Source organism: Eleginops maclovinus, chromosome 1 (genome assembly GCF_036324505.1).
Source record: "Eleginops maclovinus isolate JMC-PN-2008 ecotype Puerto Natales chromosome 1, JC_Emac_rtc_rv5, whole genome shotgun sequence".
NCBI classification, from domain to species: domain Eukaryota; kingdom Metazoa; phylum Chordata; class Actinopteri; order Perciformes; family Eleginopidae; genus Eleginops; species Eleginops maclovinus.
The window spans coordinates 17,230,641-17,249,289 of NC_086349.1; the positions used below are offsets into that span (position 1 = coordinate 17,230,641).

Consider the following 18,649-nt stretch of genomic DNA (forward strand, 5'->3'; position numbering starts at 1 on the left):
ATATTACTGTTAGTACCAGCCTTAGACAAAAGGCATTTTGTTGGCCCCCTCATAACGAAAGCATTATTAGTTATTGTACACTATGAGGAAGAGTCTTGAAGACGCATTTATTACATTCTGTTTATTTTGCAAATAACATCTGTAAAAATTATACATCAAGCCTAAGTGTGGAACTCTGGTGAGTGTTCAGTTATTTTACAGTCAATTTTATTTCATAGGAAAGCCCCATTAAAAACAAATGTACGTTCACGTGAGTGACGTAAAGAAGCACTCGATGCTACAGCACAAACCAGTTTCCATATAGTCTACTAATGTGTCGCATTTTTGTTCAAACATAACAGGGTGCTTGCCCTCTTAGGATAACGGAATTCAAAAAATGTTCTTTTCACCAAACTGGACAATTTAATGTTCTAGATATGAAAAGTAAAACAAAAAAAATGTCTAAAAAAGATGAAATGAGAGTCAATGCCGAGTTCCACATTTACACTATGAACAGCCTAGCTAGCACATTTAAAGTAAGCTGCAAGCCTGAAGACAAAGTGTATGAGTGCAGGTTGTTGGGGAAAGGAAGTATGAAGATGGCACAATGGAAACAGTCATTTGATCTACTTTGAGGCCTTTAAAGGCAAGCACCCTGTGGCTAAGAGCTGAGCAGTTTTTTTCGTACCCCCAAACAAACTATGAACAGGCTGTTAACACTCTTTTGATCCATGTCTGAGGGTTCATTTGGTCAATGACTGTCCAAAACTTAACCCGCCCCATGCTCCTTATCAACATCTGCTGAGGTCCCACCACACTTCTCCCTTCTCTCCCTCTAAAACCACATTTTTTCCCCTTCCTTTCTCCCGTCACAGCAGGCAGGCGGAACAAAAATGGTAGAAAATCGTTGGCCCCTCCTTCCACTCCTGCACTTCAGTCTCTACTGGAACTTCCTTCAGAGGGGAAAATGGCGGACGGGAGGATATTGGAGAAGGTCTGTCTAGCGGAGGGGTGGATTCAGCAGGAGGAGGGCAGGGAGTGGGTGGATAAAGGGAGGGGGGTGGGGTTAGTGGCTTTAGTGTCCATCTCATGTAGTGGGGGAGGTCATGCCTACCTCTAGGGGTGTGAGAGAGGGATGGGTGGGGATGGCTCCAGGGTCCATTTCTGTCCAGTGATCCCGTTACAAGCACATCTGCCGTCTTTTCCTCAGACTACCGACACAAAGACCACCTGCGCTGTGAACTCCATCCTCAGAAAAAAAAGCCTCTTCAATCTGTTCCTGTAGTAACAAAAAAGAAATTAGAAATCCATCGCCCTGACAACATGCTCTAGGACGAGAATAAATGTTTCGTATTCATACACAGTGTACTGCTGGCAGAAACCACATGCCTCGGTATTAATTATGAACATTGTGTGTTTCCATGTTTCACCTTAGACAATTATCCATGTTATGGTTATGATTCATCTACCTTTTTATAACTTGTCTACCTAGCTCTATCAGATTTTCACATCACAATTGGACAACCTCATTTATTATTAACTCGTAATAAAGCCTAAATAGTTACCCGTAGTATGTCTTGAAGGAAAGAGGTTGGAAATGTAGAAAAGATAGTCTGTGCGGTAATGAATAGAGGAGGCTTGTCGAGTCAATATTAATTCTCCATGGTGGCTAAACAGTCGATTAATCACAGATGGTCCATCGAAACAACAAATAATCTGCAGCTTTTCTGACAATCGTTTCAGTTATTAACTATTGTCCAGTTTGGTTTGTTGCTTTCTTTGTAGGATTTGACAGCAAATTAAATATGTAAAGATTTTGAAAGGTTGGCTTGTGAATGCCATTTGTGAAACTACTTTTATTTTTTCCAGATGAATCTATTAAATGTAAAAAGTGTTATACTCTGCTTGTTGAATCGTAAGGACTCTATGACTGTATGTATCACACTAAAGATTGCTGCGGACACGAAGACTACCTTTAGTGGGATTCACAGTCTCGTCCGTGCTGGCCTCCTCTGTTTCTGTTGCGACACCACACACCGACTGCTCCATTTTCTCCTCCGTCCCTCCTCCTGGCTGCGGCTCCGGGGGGGAGGATCCTGTTGTTCGTGGCTCAGCGTCTGCTTCAACTGCTTTTGGTTCCGTCTCATGAGCAGCAGCCGTCTGTTCCACCAGAGGCAAAGACGTCGTGGTGGAAAACCAATGTCGTACCAAGTCTGCTGTTAAACCACTAGCCTGAGCTAGTTCCTGCAACTGTGCAGAAATAATAGTCTGTGTTAAAAGACTGGGGGGATACATTTTTAAAAACAACATTAACGCTTGTCATTTTTAACGTAGTGACCACCGTGACCACAAGTGACCTTTACAGTTTGACAGTAAATGCTAAAAAACTGCATCCAAAAGCATAATAAGACAATTAAACAAGGCGCTAAAAACGTTGCCTATAATCAAAAGTTATCTTTTAATTACATTTTTTATGATTTGGTTTATTTTCAGAAAGCAAATAATCATGTGAAATCAAATCCCATTAAAAAAAAGATGGGAAAAAAAAGATTTTTCCATTATCGGAAGATGACGCCGCCTACAGAGATACACAGAAATACAATTAGGGAGTATTCACTAAATTCACTGTGAATTATCATTATCATTATCACTATCATTTGCATTAAGCCTAAAATATCTCTCGCAGAATACCCGAACTGGTTTTGAAGCAGTTAATGTGCAAAAGAACAGTGTCAACAGGAGACATCTTCCGGAGCAACTAGTTTCCTAATAAGAAGTAAATGTTGTCCCACAGAGCCGTTAGCTAAAGGTAAGATGTGTGAAGACTGTAAAATGTTCTGTCGTATCTTTTATCAAAGCAGTATCATTCTTGCTGTTCCATTCTAAATGTGTTAACACTATTTGTTGTCTCCTTACCTGTGACTCCTCCAGGCTGCCGTAGGTTTCGCGGTGGGCCTCCAGGATCTCTATGTTCCCTTTCTGGAGGTCCTCTTCCAGAGCCATGGTCTGGTAAGCCTCCAGCCACTTCAGCTGGCCGTTTTTCTGCACGTAGCGGCAGTCCCCAAACCAGCGCACCACCTCTGGTCGGGGCAGCCCGGTGCTGGAGATCAGTTCATCGTACTGCGTGGCACTGGGCCACTGGGTGCGGGCGTACACTTGTTTGAGCAGTTGCAGCTGCTCGGCGGTCTTCTTACCTCGTAGGGCTGTGGGTTTTGGGGAGTTGGATGGTTTGTGTGTTGGGGTGGAGGGTTGGGATGGTTTGGGGGTGGAGGATGGAGTGAGTCCTGGGGAGGATGCAGGTGTGCTGCTGGAGTGAAGCGGGCTATCCAACCCTTCACCCTCTGCCTTGCCATTGGCCTCGGTCACCTTTAGCATCTTCAGATTGATTTTAATAGGGTTCACTTTCAATTCTCCTGAGCTGTCCTCTTTCTGTCTCTCCTCCCCATCAACTTCCACTTCCCCCTCCTCCTCTCTCATCACCCGCTCAGCCTCCTCTTTCTTTTTCTCGGCTGCCATCCTCTTCCTCCTGTCAGAGAACCAGCCATGGATCTCCCTCCTGGTCATCTTTGTCTCAGATCGCAATCTGTCCACTTCCTCGCCGGTCGGGTCTGAGTCCTGGCAAAAACTGGCCTCTAGAGCTTTTAACTGAACAAGACAGGAATGGAAAAGGTTTAGCAAGAAGGATAATCAGCATAATTTTAGATTATTCACAAGGCACTTGTCTAGAGACGTTTATACGTTTTAAAACTTTATGCGATAGCACTCCTGAAAAAAAACCTGTAACAGACTTTGACATTTTGAAATAAGTTGAATTTCCCTTTATTATAATAAAAGAAAGCATTTCATTTTTAAATTAAAAGTCAGTTTCAGCATTACTGATTGGTCCCATTAAAAGCCATGGTCAGCCTCCCAGCATTTAATCCCTATGGTTTATTACACACCAATAGCCTCACCTGATGAGGTTCTCTCTCCTTGTAGCGGATAGCAGTGAAATCTGGAGAAGGAGGTCTGGGGAGTCTACGGGAAGGTGTGGTGGGAGAGGTTGGAGTCTGTGATGCAGTCGGGCTCAGGGGTGCCGAGCTGTGCTGGGGAGTCTTTGAGCCGGAGTTGCTGCTACTCTCAGACAGATCCATAGGTTGGGCTGCCGTACTTGAAGCGCTCCCCGCTGCCGCCCCAGTGCCAGCCTTACTCTGCCCCCCTGTGCTGGAGCGGGAGCCTTTGAGGTTGCGGAAGTGGTAGCGCCGGTCACTGAACCACTTGCGGACTTCTCGTACTGTGAGCCCGGTCAGAGCGATGAGCCGGTCGACCTCCTCCTGGTCGGGAAACTGGCAGACCTGGAAACTGTCCTTCAGATGGTTGAGCTGCTCCTGAGACTTTTTGCCCTTGTAGAAGCTGGGGTCCAGGAACGGGTTCACAGACAGCCGAGATGCAGGTGTGGGGGAGGGAGACTTTGAGACGGGGGAAGACGCCTCCTCCATTTTGATGGTTGGGGAGTCGCTGGTGGTGGGGTCGACCTCATGCGTGTCCTTTTTAAAGCTGCTGTCGTTGCTCTTTTGTCCCTCACTGCCCGTTCTGCTGCTTTCTGTGGACCCTTTGTTGTCACTCTTCACAGCGTTGGTCTTGTTTGCTTTACTGAAATCAGTGTTCTTAGCATTAACATAGCTGGGGACATTACTAGTGCTCTTGTTATTGTTGTTTGCACTGCTTTGTTTACCATTGACACTGCTAGCCCTAGCATTGCTGCCCCCTATACTAAGGTTGATGACACTCGCCTGACTGCTAGTAATCACACTGCTTGTGCCCCCTCTGCCACTCCTACTGCTATTACTGCTGCTAATGATGTTGCTCCCAGTGTTACTGCTGCCCACCGTCCCCACCACCATGCTGACGCCCTTGTCTGCCACCAGAGCGGCAGCAGGACGGGCCTGCATCATGGGGCGAGCTGCTGCCTGGGGCTTCGGTGTGACAGCCAGGGCCAGCGGAGTGCTGCTAACCTGGATACCATTTGCCATGACAGGCTGTGTGACGATGACCCCTCCTTGGCTGACAAGAGAGCCATGCAGGATGTGAGGGATCCCTGTGGCCCCCAGCGAGGCAGGCAGGACTGTGAATGTGTGTTGTGCTGAGGTTTGGTGACTCTGGGTGTGGTTCTGCGAGCTGGCCGGTGCAGTCTGTATGATGGTGTTGAACATCTTCCTCCTGGCCTCCTCTATCTCCTCAGGAGACCAGCTGATACCTTGTTTGAGTCTCTGGGCCGTGAACCAGATCTTGATCTGCTCTTCGGGGAACTTTGTGACCACAGTCAGGTAGCAGAGCTCTGCCTTTGTGGGGTAGGGAAACTTACTGAAGGAGGTCTTTAAGAAGGAAGAGGAGTCCATGGAGGCACTGTAGGTAGGGATGCTGCTCAAAGGAATCATCACCTGGGAGGAGGAAGATTAAAGTGTTATTCAGTATTTCATTAAATTCATCCAACTGGGACACAAAAAAGTCATCAAAACAGTTACCTTGGGGAGATTTTTGGAGGTTGCATACGAAGCCGAGGAAATATTTGAGAAGGCTGTGATTGGTGCAGATTGATGGTAGCTTCTGTTTTGAACCACTGAGACCACCTGTAGGGAAAATATTTTAAATGTATTTCATGTTTTTATTATCGAATACAAGTCAATTATAATCCAAATTTTCCATAACAGCCAAATGACCCCCTACCTGTGTGATGGGAGTCTTGAGCATTGGTAAAGCTCCTGAGCCGTTGACTATCTGGATTGCTGAAGGCAGAGTGACTTTGGTGGTCCCGTTGTGGACGATGGTGGGAACATGGGTGACTGTGACTGCAGGAGGATCTTTTCTCTCAGTCTCTCTAGAAGAGGAGTCTGAGGAAGGCTCATCAGAGATAGGGTGAGACACCACTATCCGTTTGGACTCCGATTTGCCCTTCAGCATCCTAATCATCGGGGTTTTGGTGATGGAGATCTCGCTATCTTTCCCTGTTTCTGCCCCAGTTAGCAGAGTCTGCTCCACCACAACCCTCCTGTCCTTCTTCCTCAGCTGCAGAGTTGTGTTCAATGTGCTAGGGTGAACCCTGGCATTATGCAGGGCCAGCCCCTCAAACTTGGGAGCTGAGACCCTGCAGCTCACACAAAAAAAGCTGGGGTCCGCACGGAAGTCTGGGTGCCCAGAGTACACGTGATCCAAGAACAAGTTAAGGTCATGGGTTTCAAAGTTACAAGGTTTACAGGTGTAAGTGCCAGCACTGTCCGTGATGGTGTCCCCCGCCTCTGGTTTGAAAGACTCTCCTGAGTCGGGAGGGCTATGTCTGCCACCTCCAGAAATCCTGGATTGACGGTGAAAGTCTGGAGAGTCACGGTCAACCTCATCTGTCGGGCGTATGATCTTGCTGGGGATCATACAGGGGATAGTAGACTTCCTCTTGCTGGCCATTGTGCGACCACAGGGGGGGCTCTTCAAATGGCTGCGAGCAGGATGAGAGTGAGAATACGGGCTGACTATAGACCAGGCATGGGGGAAAGAGGACAGCGGGACATGTCCATAGGTCCACTTGTGGTTCCCACTGCAACTTCAATGAGGGAACCTTGAAATAAAAGAGAGAGAATAACACGTTTTAGAACGAGTAATGGTTTGGTTTGTGGCATAAAATTACAAATGACGGAGAGGAGATGACATTAGATGGGATATCTTACGCCACTCAGGTTCCTCAGCAGGAAGAAAATCATGAACCTCTGGATTTTTCCAGGTAAAACATCAGCAAAACAGGTAATAATAAGCGCTGGTGTTAAGATTCAGCCGAAGCCTTTTAAAAACTAGGGTGTTAATTCAAGGTCTTCAAATAAAAAAAAAATCTAGTCCTGTCCTCAACTCCCATGAAACTCAAGGCTATCTCTTCTATGAGGGCATTCAAACAACCTCAGTCTGCTCCTTCACTGAAGGCTTTTTTAGGATAGCTCCTGTCCTACCCTTCTTTCCCCTCCCCCACACAACTCTGCCTCACTTCCCCTCGTTCAGACACACCCCCACAGAGAGAGCAGTCTGTATTTTTTTTTTATCCAAAGCCTCTGTAACTTCACTGGTCACCTTTTATAAAGACTTCCACAGACACTGTCACTTGAATGTGAATGAGTTGCTTACGATAGAGAGTCTACTTGATGATTGTGTCAGTGGGTGCATCAACAGATGTTCCTCAAGGAAATGGTGTTCTCGTCCAACACTAGCACAGATTCAAACCATAGACCGGCGTAAGTGTGAATGGGAATCTTCAAATTCTCACATCACCCCTTGATCCTTTGTCCCCCTTTAGAAAATGGTGAAGCTTCCTGTAGAGGAGTCTTCCCCTCCCTCTGACAGAGAGGTAGTGATGCAGAATTGGAGGACAGCTCTAGGGCAATTACTCTCTCAATCACTCTGCTCTGACATGACACCTCACGCACAGAGCAGCAAAAGCTCACAAAAGTTCAGCAGCTACAAGACGTTGAACAGGAAAACCCTAAAACCTTTCAAAGTCCAGCCCCTCCCTTTGCCTATGCACTTCACCAACAGATCCAAACCAAATGCAGCTTTTCTGTTAGGCCGCCCAAATTTAAAATAATCCTGCTCTTCCGAAATAGAGTAGTCCTATGAAAGATTGTTTAAACTTGAGAGGGACTTGTTTCAGACTAACCTGTTGATGCACAGTAAGGCTGCAGCAGCACCATGTCGCGTTCAGGTGAGCAGCACACTACACGTTAGTGTCATCATACAATTAACAACACAACCAATCAAAGGTTCAGGTTCTCTTTTTATCACACACACACACACACACACACACACACACACACACACACACACACACACACACACACACACACACACACACACACACACACACACACACACACACACACACACACACACACACACACACACACACACACACACACACACACACACACACACACACACACACACACACACACACACACACACACACACACACACACACACACACACACACACACACACACACACACACACACACACACACACACACACACACACACACACACACACACACACACACACACACACACACACACACACACACACACACACACACACACACACACACACACACACACACACACACACACACACAGCTTTACATAAAGGACATGGTACATTAGCTCAGAGCCCAGTTAACCGTCACAGGCCTGGGGTGTGACGGATGCCCTTTCACACACTTACAGAGCGAAGGTATACTTTCCTGCAGTCCAAAGCCAACCTCAGTTAAAGTCGACGACTTTTACCAACTTCATGTGCAGTTTATTAACAGTCTACCTTTCAAATGTTTTGTACTCAATACCACAAATAATTAATCAATACCGAGGTGCTGTATCAAGCATGTGAGGAAAACTTAAATTGGACTTACATGCGGTTTGTTATCTTTATCTCAGTTTGACTTTATGGATCTGAAAGTGAGGGGTAGAGAGGGTGTGCTACTGTGGGGGGAACGTGATGCCCCTTGTTCCCCAAGCATGCCTCAGAGAGAGTAACCCCTCCTGCTGCCCTGCCATTCAGTTCTGCATCAGGGGGCACCGCTCTGCCAAGGCAGGCCGGTCACATGACCGACACAAAGGCTTATGGGAGGGCAGTCTCAGCCATCCATCACGTGGTTCTGTTGGGTGTGGGGGGGCAAGCGAGAGGAGAGGACGGTGGGGGATGGGCAGCCAGTTTTGGGGTGAGGAGGCAAGGGAAGGAGGGGTGTTAACTGTCCTGGAGGAAGCACTGAGGTGTTTCAGCGAGGAATTTCTCCTTCCTGATACCCCCCTCCAACCAGCCAACACCACCCCGCCCTGCTAACCCCCGATCTTCAACGCCCCCTTCTTGCTCCAAACTACAATCACACAGTCCTTCCCTCCCTCCCTCCCTTCCTCCCTCCTCGCTGCACTGCAAAGCCTGGAATGTTCCAACCCGAGCTCTTCAGCCAGTGGACACAACCTGAAGTTCAGCTTGAGTGTGTGTATGTGCACACACATGCGTTTCAGTGGGTCACGCTCAACAATTACTCAATCTAAAAGTAAAGACATAAAAAGGTATCCCAAAGTATTAAATCATGAGGCGGTTACTCGGAAAGACAGCGCTACAAACGCAACCGATTATGAAATGAAACCATGTGAACACATTTGCAGATAAAACTTGAGTCTCACAAGGCGAGTTACCAGCGCAGACCCTCAGGCCTCACAGGTGAAGACAGAAACAATGGACAATGCAGGCTGAGCTATTATCGGCGAGTCGACATGGGCAGCTCATGTCTCAGCAATGCCGGGCTCAGACAGACGCTGTTGACTCACAAGCATGAGCACATCGGCCAGACACTTTCATTTGAAAGCTACACATACACTGACCATGTGGTGAAGGCGGGTTTGTGTCTGTTATGCATGTCAGCATTTGCATGTGTGGGTTTCCTGTGAGATTGAGTGTGGAGAGAAGGGGAGGTGGGGGTGGGCGGGTGGAGCAAGTGTACTCGCGTTTGTGTGTATGTGGCGTGCGGGGGTGGCTGCATGCATGCCTGTGTTTGAGGCTTGTTTACCGAGGTAGTGAGGCTGCCATTTTTTCTGCGTTTGAGAGTCAGAGATCTCCCGGTGACACACAAAAGCGATGTTCTTGACTTACTGACTCTCGTCTAGGCCTGGGCTCAGGCCAATGATAGCACACTCTAGAAATCCTACAGCTTGGCTGCTTAGCGTAGCAGTAAGCTAACCCCTCACCTAGCTGAGAACACAGGTGTAATGTTGATGTGTTTACACGTGTAACCAATGCTCTCTAGGTGTACAACACAGGCAGTCTTTTCCTTGTTTGCTCACACTTGTCTTTTTTTCTCCCTCTTCCCCTGTCTCTTTACCCTAACTCCCCCTCCCTCTCCAACCATCTCTGCACCCCTTCCCTCCCTCCCTCGGTTTCTTCTTCTCCTCCCTCTCTTAGCAAGTTTGGCCCAGGGAGACAGGTCGGCAGCGCCACTGGTGTGTTACTGTCCCCATGGCAACCACCTCCTACCCCCCCTCTCTCTCCCACCAGCTCATTTCTGTAAAGCACATGCGTGTGAGTAAACACACACACACACATGGTTACTCAAACCTAGGCGCACACACATTTCTTATGCATCCAGTCCCCAACGTGTTTGTTCCAAACACCCCTGTGAGTGGTATTTGGCGAGTCCCTGCCCTGCTCCTATTTCAGTGCCTACCTCAGGCGGTGTTGATGTCTCCCTGCTAGGTGTGGTCGCCGTCGCCTGGGCATGCTATTGGCCTGAGCTAATGGCGTCTCTTCCTGTTTAAATCTAAGTCCCTGTCCAGACATACTGCCCTTGCTCTCTGTGGCTCCCGTGTTTGGCCTCCACGGCCTGAGGCATGCAGGGCTTCTGTATTCACTGTAGGCAACAGAGGCATGGATACATAAACAGGGCTGGAATCTCTTTCAGAGACGACTGAGGCACCACCTCTATCCTCAAGTGTGAGCCACCAGGCTAATTATAAAGTATACACCAAAACCCTTTGCCATCTACGAGTCTATGCTCCTAAACCGTTGCTTTTTCTCCCTTATACCAGAAGAGAAATCATTCGCCATGTTTTCTTCACTCCCAAAACACACATATTTTGACAGCTACTGATTAAACTCCCACCTTAAAAAGACATGGATCCAATATTACTCCTCTTATCAATCAACAGGGTTTTCACACACACTTGTGAATCTGCTGACGCTGGATCACGCTCACAACCTTCAACGTGTACATGTTTTGTAGGTCTGAACTTATTACCACTACCATTTCATCCTCAATACAATAGTGGCAACGGTAAGGAAACCTCAATGACCGTGTCCTATGGTGTCATTCCATCTGCTCCTGAGTCCCACTTGGGCTGCTCTCAGGTCAGGGAGCGGATGGCTGTGTGGGTTGCAAACGCTTGCAATACTGTGGCCACTGCCAGTGCAGGCTTTAAACTGGGTTGCTGAGAGGGGAGGGAGAGAAAAATGGCGGAGCAACATGCTCTGTGCTGTCCAACCTAAAATGGCTGACATCCCAAGCTGTTAACCAGCCAAGCAGAGCAAGAGGCTGCTACTGCTGCTGCTGACCCAAACCTGCTTGCTGTGTCTGGACGTGTGAGTGGATCATACTGCTCCCCCACAAAGAGAAAAGGCTCTAGAGTCGCATCTGACAATATATTTTTCTTGTCAAAGTTGGTAGAGATCTGGAAGTAAATTGTGGGTTAACACAGAGAGGAGAAGAAATTCTCTGATTAAAAGTCAAGGACAAGCATACAGAATAACTATTTATTTTTAAATTGTTGTAAGATGTTTAAAAAGCAAATTTGAACAGACATGAAAGATTCTCATGATGAACAAAAGTGCAAGGCCAAAATACAATTTCCATAAACGTTGGAATGATTAATCCATTCATAGAAAGCAGCTCACCCTTTCCCAAACTGAGGGACAGAATGGGAGAAAGAGAAGGGGGGGGGGGGATTTAGATGTACAGCTCAAGCATCCCCACAGCAAGAAGGAGCTTGGTAATAACAATAATATTGACAACATAAATAGCTGACTTTTCTACTTATTGACATAAAACACCTACAAAGCCAAATTAACTATTTAATCAGCCATAGTGTGAGAGCTGACCTTCTAACGCTGAGAGGTGTACCACTGAGTGATAAATATATAGGTGGATTAAGCTGCCTGTCTATGCTGGGGACTCACGTGGACATCAGACATAAACGAGCTGTCTGGAAAAGCTTTGCTCTAATCCCTGGAGTCACACACTCATGACAACACGGACATGATACATATCCAAGGCAACAACTTGCAGACTGGTAGGCAACAAGCATTAAGTTATTATACTTAATGAAAAGTGTGTATCCTTGCTGTTAAAATTACACTTTTAAATGATAAAAACAGAAACATAGAGGTTTTATAATAAGCTCGTGGGTAAATCATAGTTAATCACTTGCACAATTTTTATAAAGCAACTCTGAACAAATACATCTCAAGTCATAACTGATGACATGATTTCAAACTTCACAAATGGCACAGACTGAAAAAAAGGGAATTTAACCCGAAAATATGAAATGTCTGAATTTAATGTAAAGCGAAAACATCTAACAGTTTCTCATATAAACAATACATGTTTTCAAAACATGAGGAAATAGCGGAATTGTGTTAAATGGCATAGTGTCTGTAATGTAACGCTAGTCCCAGAGCGCAGCGGCGTCAAACATTAGCGAAAATGATGCGTGTTCATCTCTCGCTCAAGTTAGGCGGAGTGAGCGCACAACTTAACAGGCTTGTCTGCGTTATAGGTTTTAAACATTGTAACCAATTCACAGTTGAGGAAAAGGCAAGCCCCCAGCCCAAAAAACTACTCTCTCTCCCCCCGCTGTCGCCATTTTAAGCAGGCGACATGCAGCTGGCCAGCAATGCTGAGGCAAAGCGCAGCCCGCAAAGGTAAGGCTGCACTATTATAGCCCGCACAAGTTTTGGGAAAGGTGAAACACTTGCGTAAATGTGTATATTAAAACCACACTCACCTCGCTTTGTCGGAGCTCAGTGTATGCAGCGCAGGTTTTAGAAAAAAGTTTACAATGATATGGGCTCAGTGGAGGCAGAAACTGACGGGAGGTTTGGGCTTCACTGATGGCAACTTAGAGGTATAAGCCCCTCTGTCCATAGGCTGGTGATAAACGTGACACTGGAGCCAGGCCGGTCCCTACAACGCTTGTTTATTTCGAGTGGCTCTCAGTGTTAAAGCAGGCAGTGGAGGGGAGGAAAATACGACGGACGTACGGAGGGAAGAGACGCACACGTGACGCAGACGTCACTGACGGTGGAGTTGGCGTGAGAGCTCGAGCTCCACTGTGCAGTGAGCAGAAGTGAGTCAAACCTCTCGCCTGACTTTGACCCAACAATACGTGGGGGTCCTGGTCAAGTTTTACAAAGCGACAAAAGATTCCCCTGTCCCGGTGAGACGTCATGTTACAAAAACTCACACCTGTCCCTCTCCAGGTGACCGCTCTTAAAGAGATATAATGGCTACAGTGTCTCAAAAGTTAATTCATCACACCTCAACTATTCTAAAAAACTGCAGTAAATCATATAGAAAAACATACAAAATAATAACATGTATCTAAATATAAATGACTGCCCATCCTTATGTTCAGTATACAAGTTGCCATTATCATCTTTAGGAAAGGTGGGAGAAGTATTCAGATATTGTACTTGAGTAAAAGTACAAGTGCCCAGAGTGTAGGAATACTCTGTTACAGGTAAAAGTCCTGCAATCAAAATGTTACTCAAATAAAAGTACAAATGTTTTAGCCTCAAAACATACTCAAAGTACCATAGTAAAAGTACTCATTATGTACATTGGTCCATTTCAGAATAATATATGTTTTGATTATAATTATTGATGTATTATTGTCTTTATCAAAGCTGCTAAAGGTGCAGCTAATTTGAACTACTTTGTATACTGCAAGGTAGATTGTGAATTTACTCAAGGTGTAACTGAAGTCTTATTTAAGTGTTTTCATTTATGATTACATTTTGCATCAATAATCATAACTAACTAAAGGGATTAAATAAATTTAGTGGAGTATATAGTACACAATTTACCTATGAATTGTCGTGGAGTAGAAGTACAGAGTAGCAAAAAATGCAAATACTCAAGTTAAGTACAAGTATCTCAAAATTGTACTTACTGTAAGTACAGTACTTGAGTAAATGTACTAAGTAACTTTACACATCTGCAAGTTTCCATCTTCATCTTTAGGCTATGGCAGCCTCCTATTTCTGCAGTCATTCTGTGTTAGCTTTTCTGTGATGAAACAAAACTTAATGTTTTGAAAAATCCACGACCATATCAACTAAATTGATAAAGGTGCTACAACCTGATGTTGACACTGGGCCCCTCAAAAATAGGGCCACACTATAGTGTATAATTCAGTTACACTAAAGTTATGCAGAGTATCTTATCTTAAAGACCAAAGTCTCAGGTATATATTTTGTATCCATATCATGTTCATATCTTGTGTCAGTGCAGAGTTATAAGCAATCAAATAGAGATTGTGAACATGTGACAAGTTGCCCCGCCAACTGGTACGTTGCCACACTATATGGGGTAAGATTTTTACACTGGATTTTGCAATTAATAAAACAAGGACAACATTATTCTTGTTATTTTTTTACTTGAATGTGAATAAACCTTGACATAAAACATTATGCAACATTAAACTAGTCCCAAACTAATCCTGGAAGATCTATTCAAAAAACTAAAACAAAACCTGACCTCAGTCAGTCCTGGAACATCCAGTCATAAAATCTCAAACAAAACCTGACCTCACTAGTCAGACTCCTCATCTGGGTCGCAGTTCTGACATACGTACACTGATTTGCCAGGGGTGCATTCTTCGTGGGTCCATCCTTTGCATATTATGCACTGCACCCAGGTTTCTCCTGGGCAGCTGTTTCCAAATGGCTCTACACAGACCAGACACAGGTTCTCATCTTCTTCCGATGAGGAGTCATCTGGAGTTTTTCTTTTTTTACCTGCCCTCTGATTCTTCCCTGTGCTTTGCTTCTTTGGTATTTTGGATTTGGTTGCCTTGCCTTTATTTTCGAATAGTCTTTTTTTCCTTTGTACCTGCCTTTCAGCTTCAAGTGCCTCCTTCACGGGTGTGTCGGTGAGAATAGCAGTTTCTCTCTTTTTTCTCTGCTGGTTAACTTGTTTTCTTGGACCAGCTTTTGGGCAAGGCCTAATATCCTCTGGAGTTAATGTGGTGGTGGAGGTGGCTGGCTTGCTTGGGCCTGGAGCAGCTTGGTCAGTGCTGGGTCCTGAAATGGTTGGGTTGGTGCTGGATGGGTTAGTACTGGGGCCTGGAAAAGATGGCTCAGTTTCGGAGCGTGTAATGGCTGGGTTAGTGCTTGGGCTTGGTAGATGGCGATCTCAGACATAGGAAGGAGCTAATTCTGTCTCCAAGAACACATCTCTGTTGTAAGGCTGAATCCCTGTCGCCCGAAAGCCAGCCTGGATATTAAGAGGGGTTGCAGCCAGAGGATAAGCAGTGGCTATAATCCCAGGGATGTCATAGATGCTGGGTGTTTTACCTGGGTTGTTCCTCATCCAGGAATCTGAAACAGAGTTCACATGCTTTTTAAGCGGCACATAAACACTTCTGTCCAAAGGCTGCAGCCTGTGCGAGCAGTGGGGTGGGAAGGACAACATGATTATGCCATTTTCTTTGGCAAAATTCAGCCCATCAATGGAGAGGTGTGAGCAGTGGTTGTCAAGGATGAGCAAGCAGGGCTTCTCCTTTGAACACTTGGCATGCTCCACAAAATGATGGAAGAAATTGACAAACTGTTGCTCTTTCATCCACCCTGTCGGATTTGCTCCACCTTTGCTGCGAGGTGGCCCATTGTTGATGAAGCGATCACGAATGTGCACCCGAGGAAATATAAAGTAGGCGGGGATAGTGTTCCCTGTGGCTGAGACTGCGCAGGCAAGGGTCACCAGGGTACCCCTTTCCCCAGATGTCAGTGACCCCACCTGCTTGAACCCACGCCTGGTTACCAATCGGTCTGGTTTCTGTACCGTTGTCACGCCAGTTTCATCCATGTTCCAGATATCTCCTGGTCCCAGGGAATCTCTGATTAACACTTTCCCCAGATTGTCAAAAAAAAGACTTAACATTCTCCTTGTTAAAGGCACTTGCTCTGGCAAGGCTAGTTGCTTCTGGTTTTCTGAGTGAGAGTGAAGGGTGCCGCTTTAGGAAGCCTGTAAACCATTCAGCGCTGGCTTTTTCTTTGTCAGACCAAGCTTGAGGAAATTTCAGGCCCTATGCCACTGCAAATTCATATGCCAGCTTTCTCACCTCAGATGGGGACAAACCAAAATAGATGTCAGATGATCTCTTAATATATTTGTCAAGCTGTAGTTCCATCTCTGTACTAAAAACCTGCCGTGGTGATTTGTACCCAACCACCGTAGTTGGGACAGCTGTCTGACTCTGTATTTCAGCTGCGGTGAACGTCTTGCAGTACCGAGCCAAGGTACGGTAGTTGACATTAAAATCCTTTGCTGTACTCCTGATTGACTTTTTAGCTAGGGTCACCTGTCTGACTGCCCTCAGCATCACGTCAGGCGCTGCACTGCCATGTTGTTTTTCTTTTGTAATTCCTGACCATGTCTTCTCACTTTCTCCTCAACTTTAAGTCACTCTTTTTTTTCTGTAAAAATAAAGTCAAAATGTCATGATGACAACTGCTGATAAGCAGACTGTCTTTGTTTATTCAAATCATTTTTGAAAGTTGTTAGTCTGGGGTAACTTGTCACATGTGACAACTAACCCCCAGATGACTGAGACAAGTTGCCCCAAACTACCCTGTTTGCTGATGCTAGCTCTAGCTCAAAGTTAGCTTAACACAGAGCAATGACTGAGGTATGACAGGATACCTTAATCTCTTCTCTAACAAGTCCACATGTATCACTGCTAGGATTTTTATCTGAAGGAAGCTTAATTTTAAATACACAAAGTTAATATGTTTTACTTCAGGTTGTGGAAAATGGTTAATTGGTGCTCATCTCAACTTACAATGTGTTGGTGTCTTCTCACACAGGACATGAGACCTGACCATGTAGAGGAAGACAACTAGTATTCCACTTTTTAGCTTCCCCCTTTGGTGAAGAAGATGATTGCAGTGTGACAACTTACCCGTGTGACAACAAGCCCCGGTCTCCCTATTCATGCCAGTAAACAAAATATTCACCACTGTTACTTGACTTAATATTACAAGTAATCTGTTGAAGTACATGCACACAAAAAAACCTAACAAACTAACACCTGGGTTTACAGTAAGATAAGCTTTTCACAATAAACGTGTCTTCTCCTACTGGGTCATGGAGATGTAAACTTGTTCAAAAATATTTACTGTCTGCATTCACATAAAATATAGTTGGAGATAGTTAAAGACCTTCAACTGTGGGTCTACAAGTAGATCTAAAAAAAAAAGGTATTCAGTTAGTAAGAGCACATGTGGTTACCTTCCACTGATTCTCAAAGGAACTAGTACAACAGATAGAGCTTTTCACTTATCATATCATTTTTCTTTATTGAATTTCCATTATGCTGTGTTTATTATGCAGCCATGCAATGAGACTCAAATTAAGATGTTCACACATCCCCCACATCTTCCTGAATGACTCATTTAGTAAAGATGCTTCGTAGGTCAATTTTAAGACTTAAAACAGAAACTGAAATTCCCCGAATGGTTCTCATATGTGGAGGATTCAAAAATGTATTCATAACTACACAGATTTTTAGCATATTCCATCAGTCATCAATACAGATAAATCCATGAGAAATATATATTAAAATATCATCAGAGAACATTTGGGAGTAAGAGAACACTGATCGTAAAAGGCAAAAGCCTATTTGTTTCCATCCTTGTATAATTGTTTCTAATTATCTGTGTTTAAAATACAATTCTTCGTGGCATGTCCTCCTACCATCATATCTTATCACTCTGAGTTCAGTTATGATGTATTTGTCCCAATGATTTTAGGACCAGGGCTATGTTAGAACCACTTAGTGAAGCATTATTAGAACATTATTGGCCACATTTCTACATTCATACCAGTTTATCAGGTAGTATAACAATCATGGTTATCTCAAATCAGAGTGTTGATCAGGAGAGGATGTACTGTGGCTAGATATGGCTTTCACCAACTGCAGTGAAGATCACCTTCATGAAGGAAGCCCTCTGCTGGACAGTAGAGAGAATTACTGAAAGAAAAGCAAGCCATTTTTACTACTGACAGTGAAACCACTATAGTTGTTCACGGGTGGTTGATGTTTACGTCAATGTTCTCTAAATATGAATATAAAGTTGCTTTGGGTTGTAGCCAATTGATTTTAAAGCCCTTCCTTATTATAATTATTTTGAGAAATTTACATAAGCTGCATTGATTATAAAATTCAACAATTACTCAATAGAAGATTGATTTGTTAAATAAAAAGACATAAATGCTAAAATGATTTTGTCCCTTCTGTCTTTTTTTCTTTGTCTCTTTGACTATCAATGCATCATCTCTCGATTTGGCACCATTAGTTTGAATTATTTATTTTTGTATATATTCTTTTATTTATGTGTTAAAATGTGACTTACAGTAAAAAAAAATATTAAAAAAATACAGCATACACACTTTGTGTTTCTTTTATCCTAAATCAGATGATGTAATGTGAAAACAATATGCTTTTATTTTGCCTAACACACTAATTAATGAACATATTATGAACATTTGTGCCATACTTTACTAACAATAAAGTGAGCAGTATAGTAGACTACTTAAATGTTTCTCAGGAAAGATGAAATGTCTTTACATTTTTAAGTTTTTAAGTACTTGAATGTCTGAAGAACAACATGAGAAAAAATGAGGCCTTGTGAATGTGATAATAAGTGACCAACTTCACTGTTAAGACACTACATTTATAGATACAAATCTCTGTGATATAACCCAAAACCTTATGAGTCACCCAAGTTGATGAGATAATGTAACGTCTCAATCAGAATTATTTTAGTCATCCCACAGAGGGGACATTGCATTGTTACTGCAAAGTATAGATAGAGATGAAAGAAT

At 44.3% G+C, this 18,649-nt stretch overlaps 1 protein-coding gene and 1 long non-coding RNA gene across 3 annotated transcripts; one reads left to right on the plus strand and one right to left on the minus strand.

Moving 5' to 3' along the window:
- Nucleotides 1-93: 93 nt before the first annotated feature.
- zhx3b (zinc fingers and homeoboxes 3b) lies at nt 94-12,797 on the minus strand. 2 transcript variants are annotated; one of them, XM_063881710.1, is made up of 7 exons: nt 12,546-12,797; nt 5,686-6,568; nt 5,484-5,588; nt 3,933-5,399; nt 2,896-3,624; nt 1,953-2,229; nt 94-1,258 (listed from the first exon to the last, which is right to left on the minus strand). In XM_063881710.1, the coding sequence occupies exons 2-7, from the start codon at nt 6,415-6,417 to the stop codon at nt 1,248-1,250; spliced, it is 3,321 nt and encodes a 1,106-aa protein (XP_063737780.1). In that variant the 5' UTR covers nt 6,418-6,568; nt 12,546-12,797; the 3' UTR covers nt 94-1,247. The 2 variants fall into 2 exon arrangements, with proteins under 2 accessions (XP_063737780.1, XP_063737789.1); XM_063881719.1 differs by lacking the exon at nt 12,546-12,797 and adding an exon at nt 8,399-8,709.
- LOC134863296 (uncharacterized) lies at nt 12,399-18,047 on the plus strand. The gene is made up of 2 exons (XR_010165655.1): nt 12,399-12,462; nt 16,630-18,047. It is a non-coding gene; the product is annotated as an uncharacterized LOC134863296 (long non-coding RNA).
- The last annotated feature ends 602 nt before the right edge of the window (nt 18,048-18,649 follow it).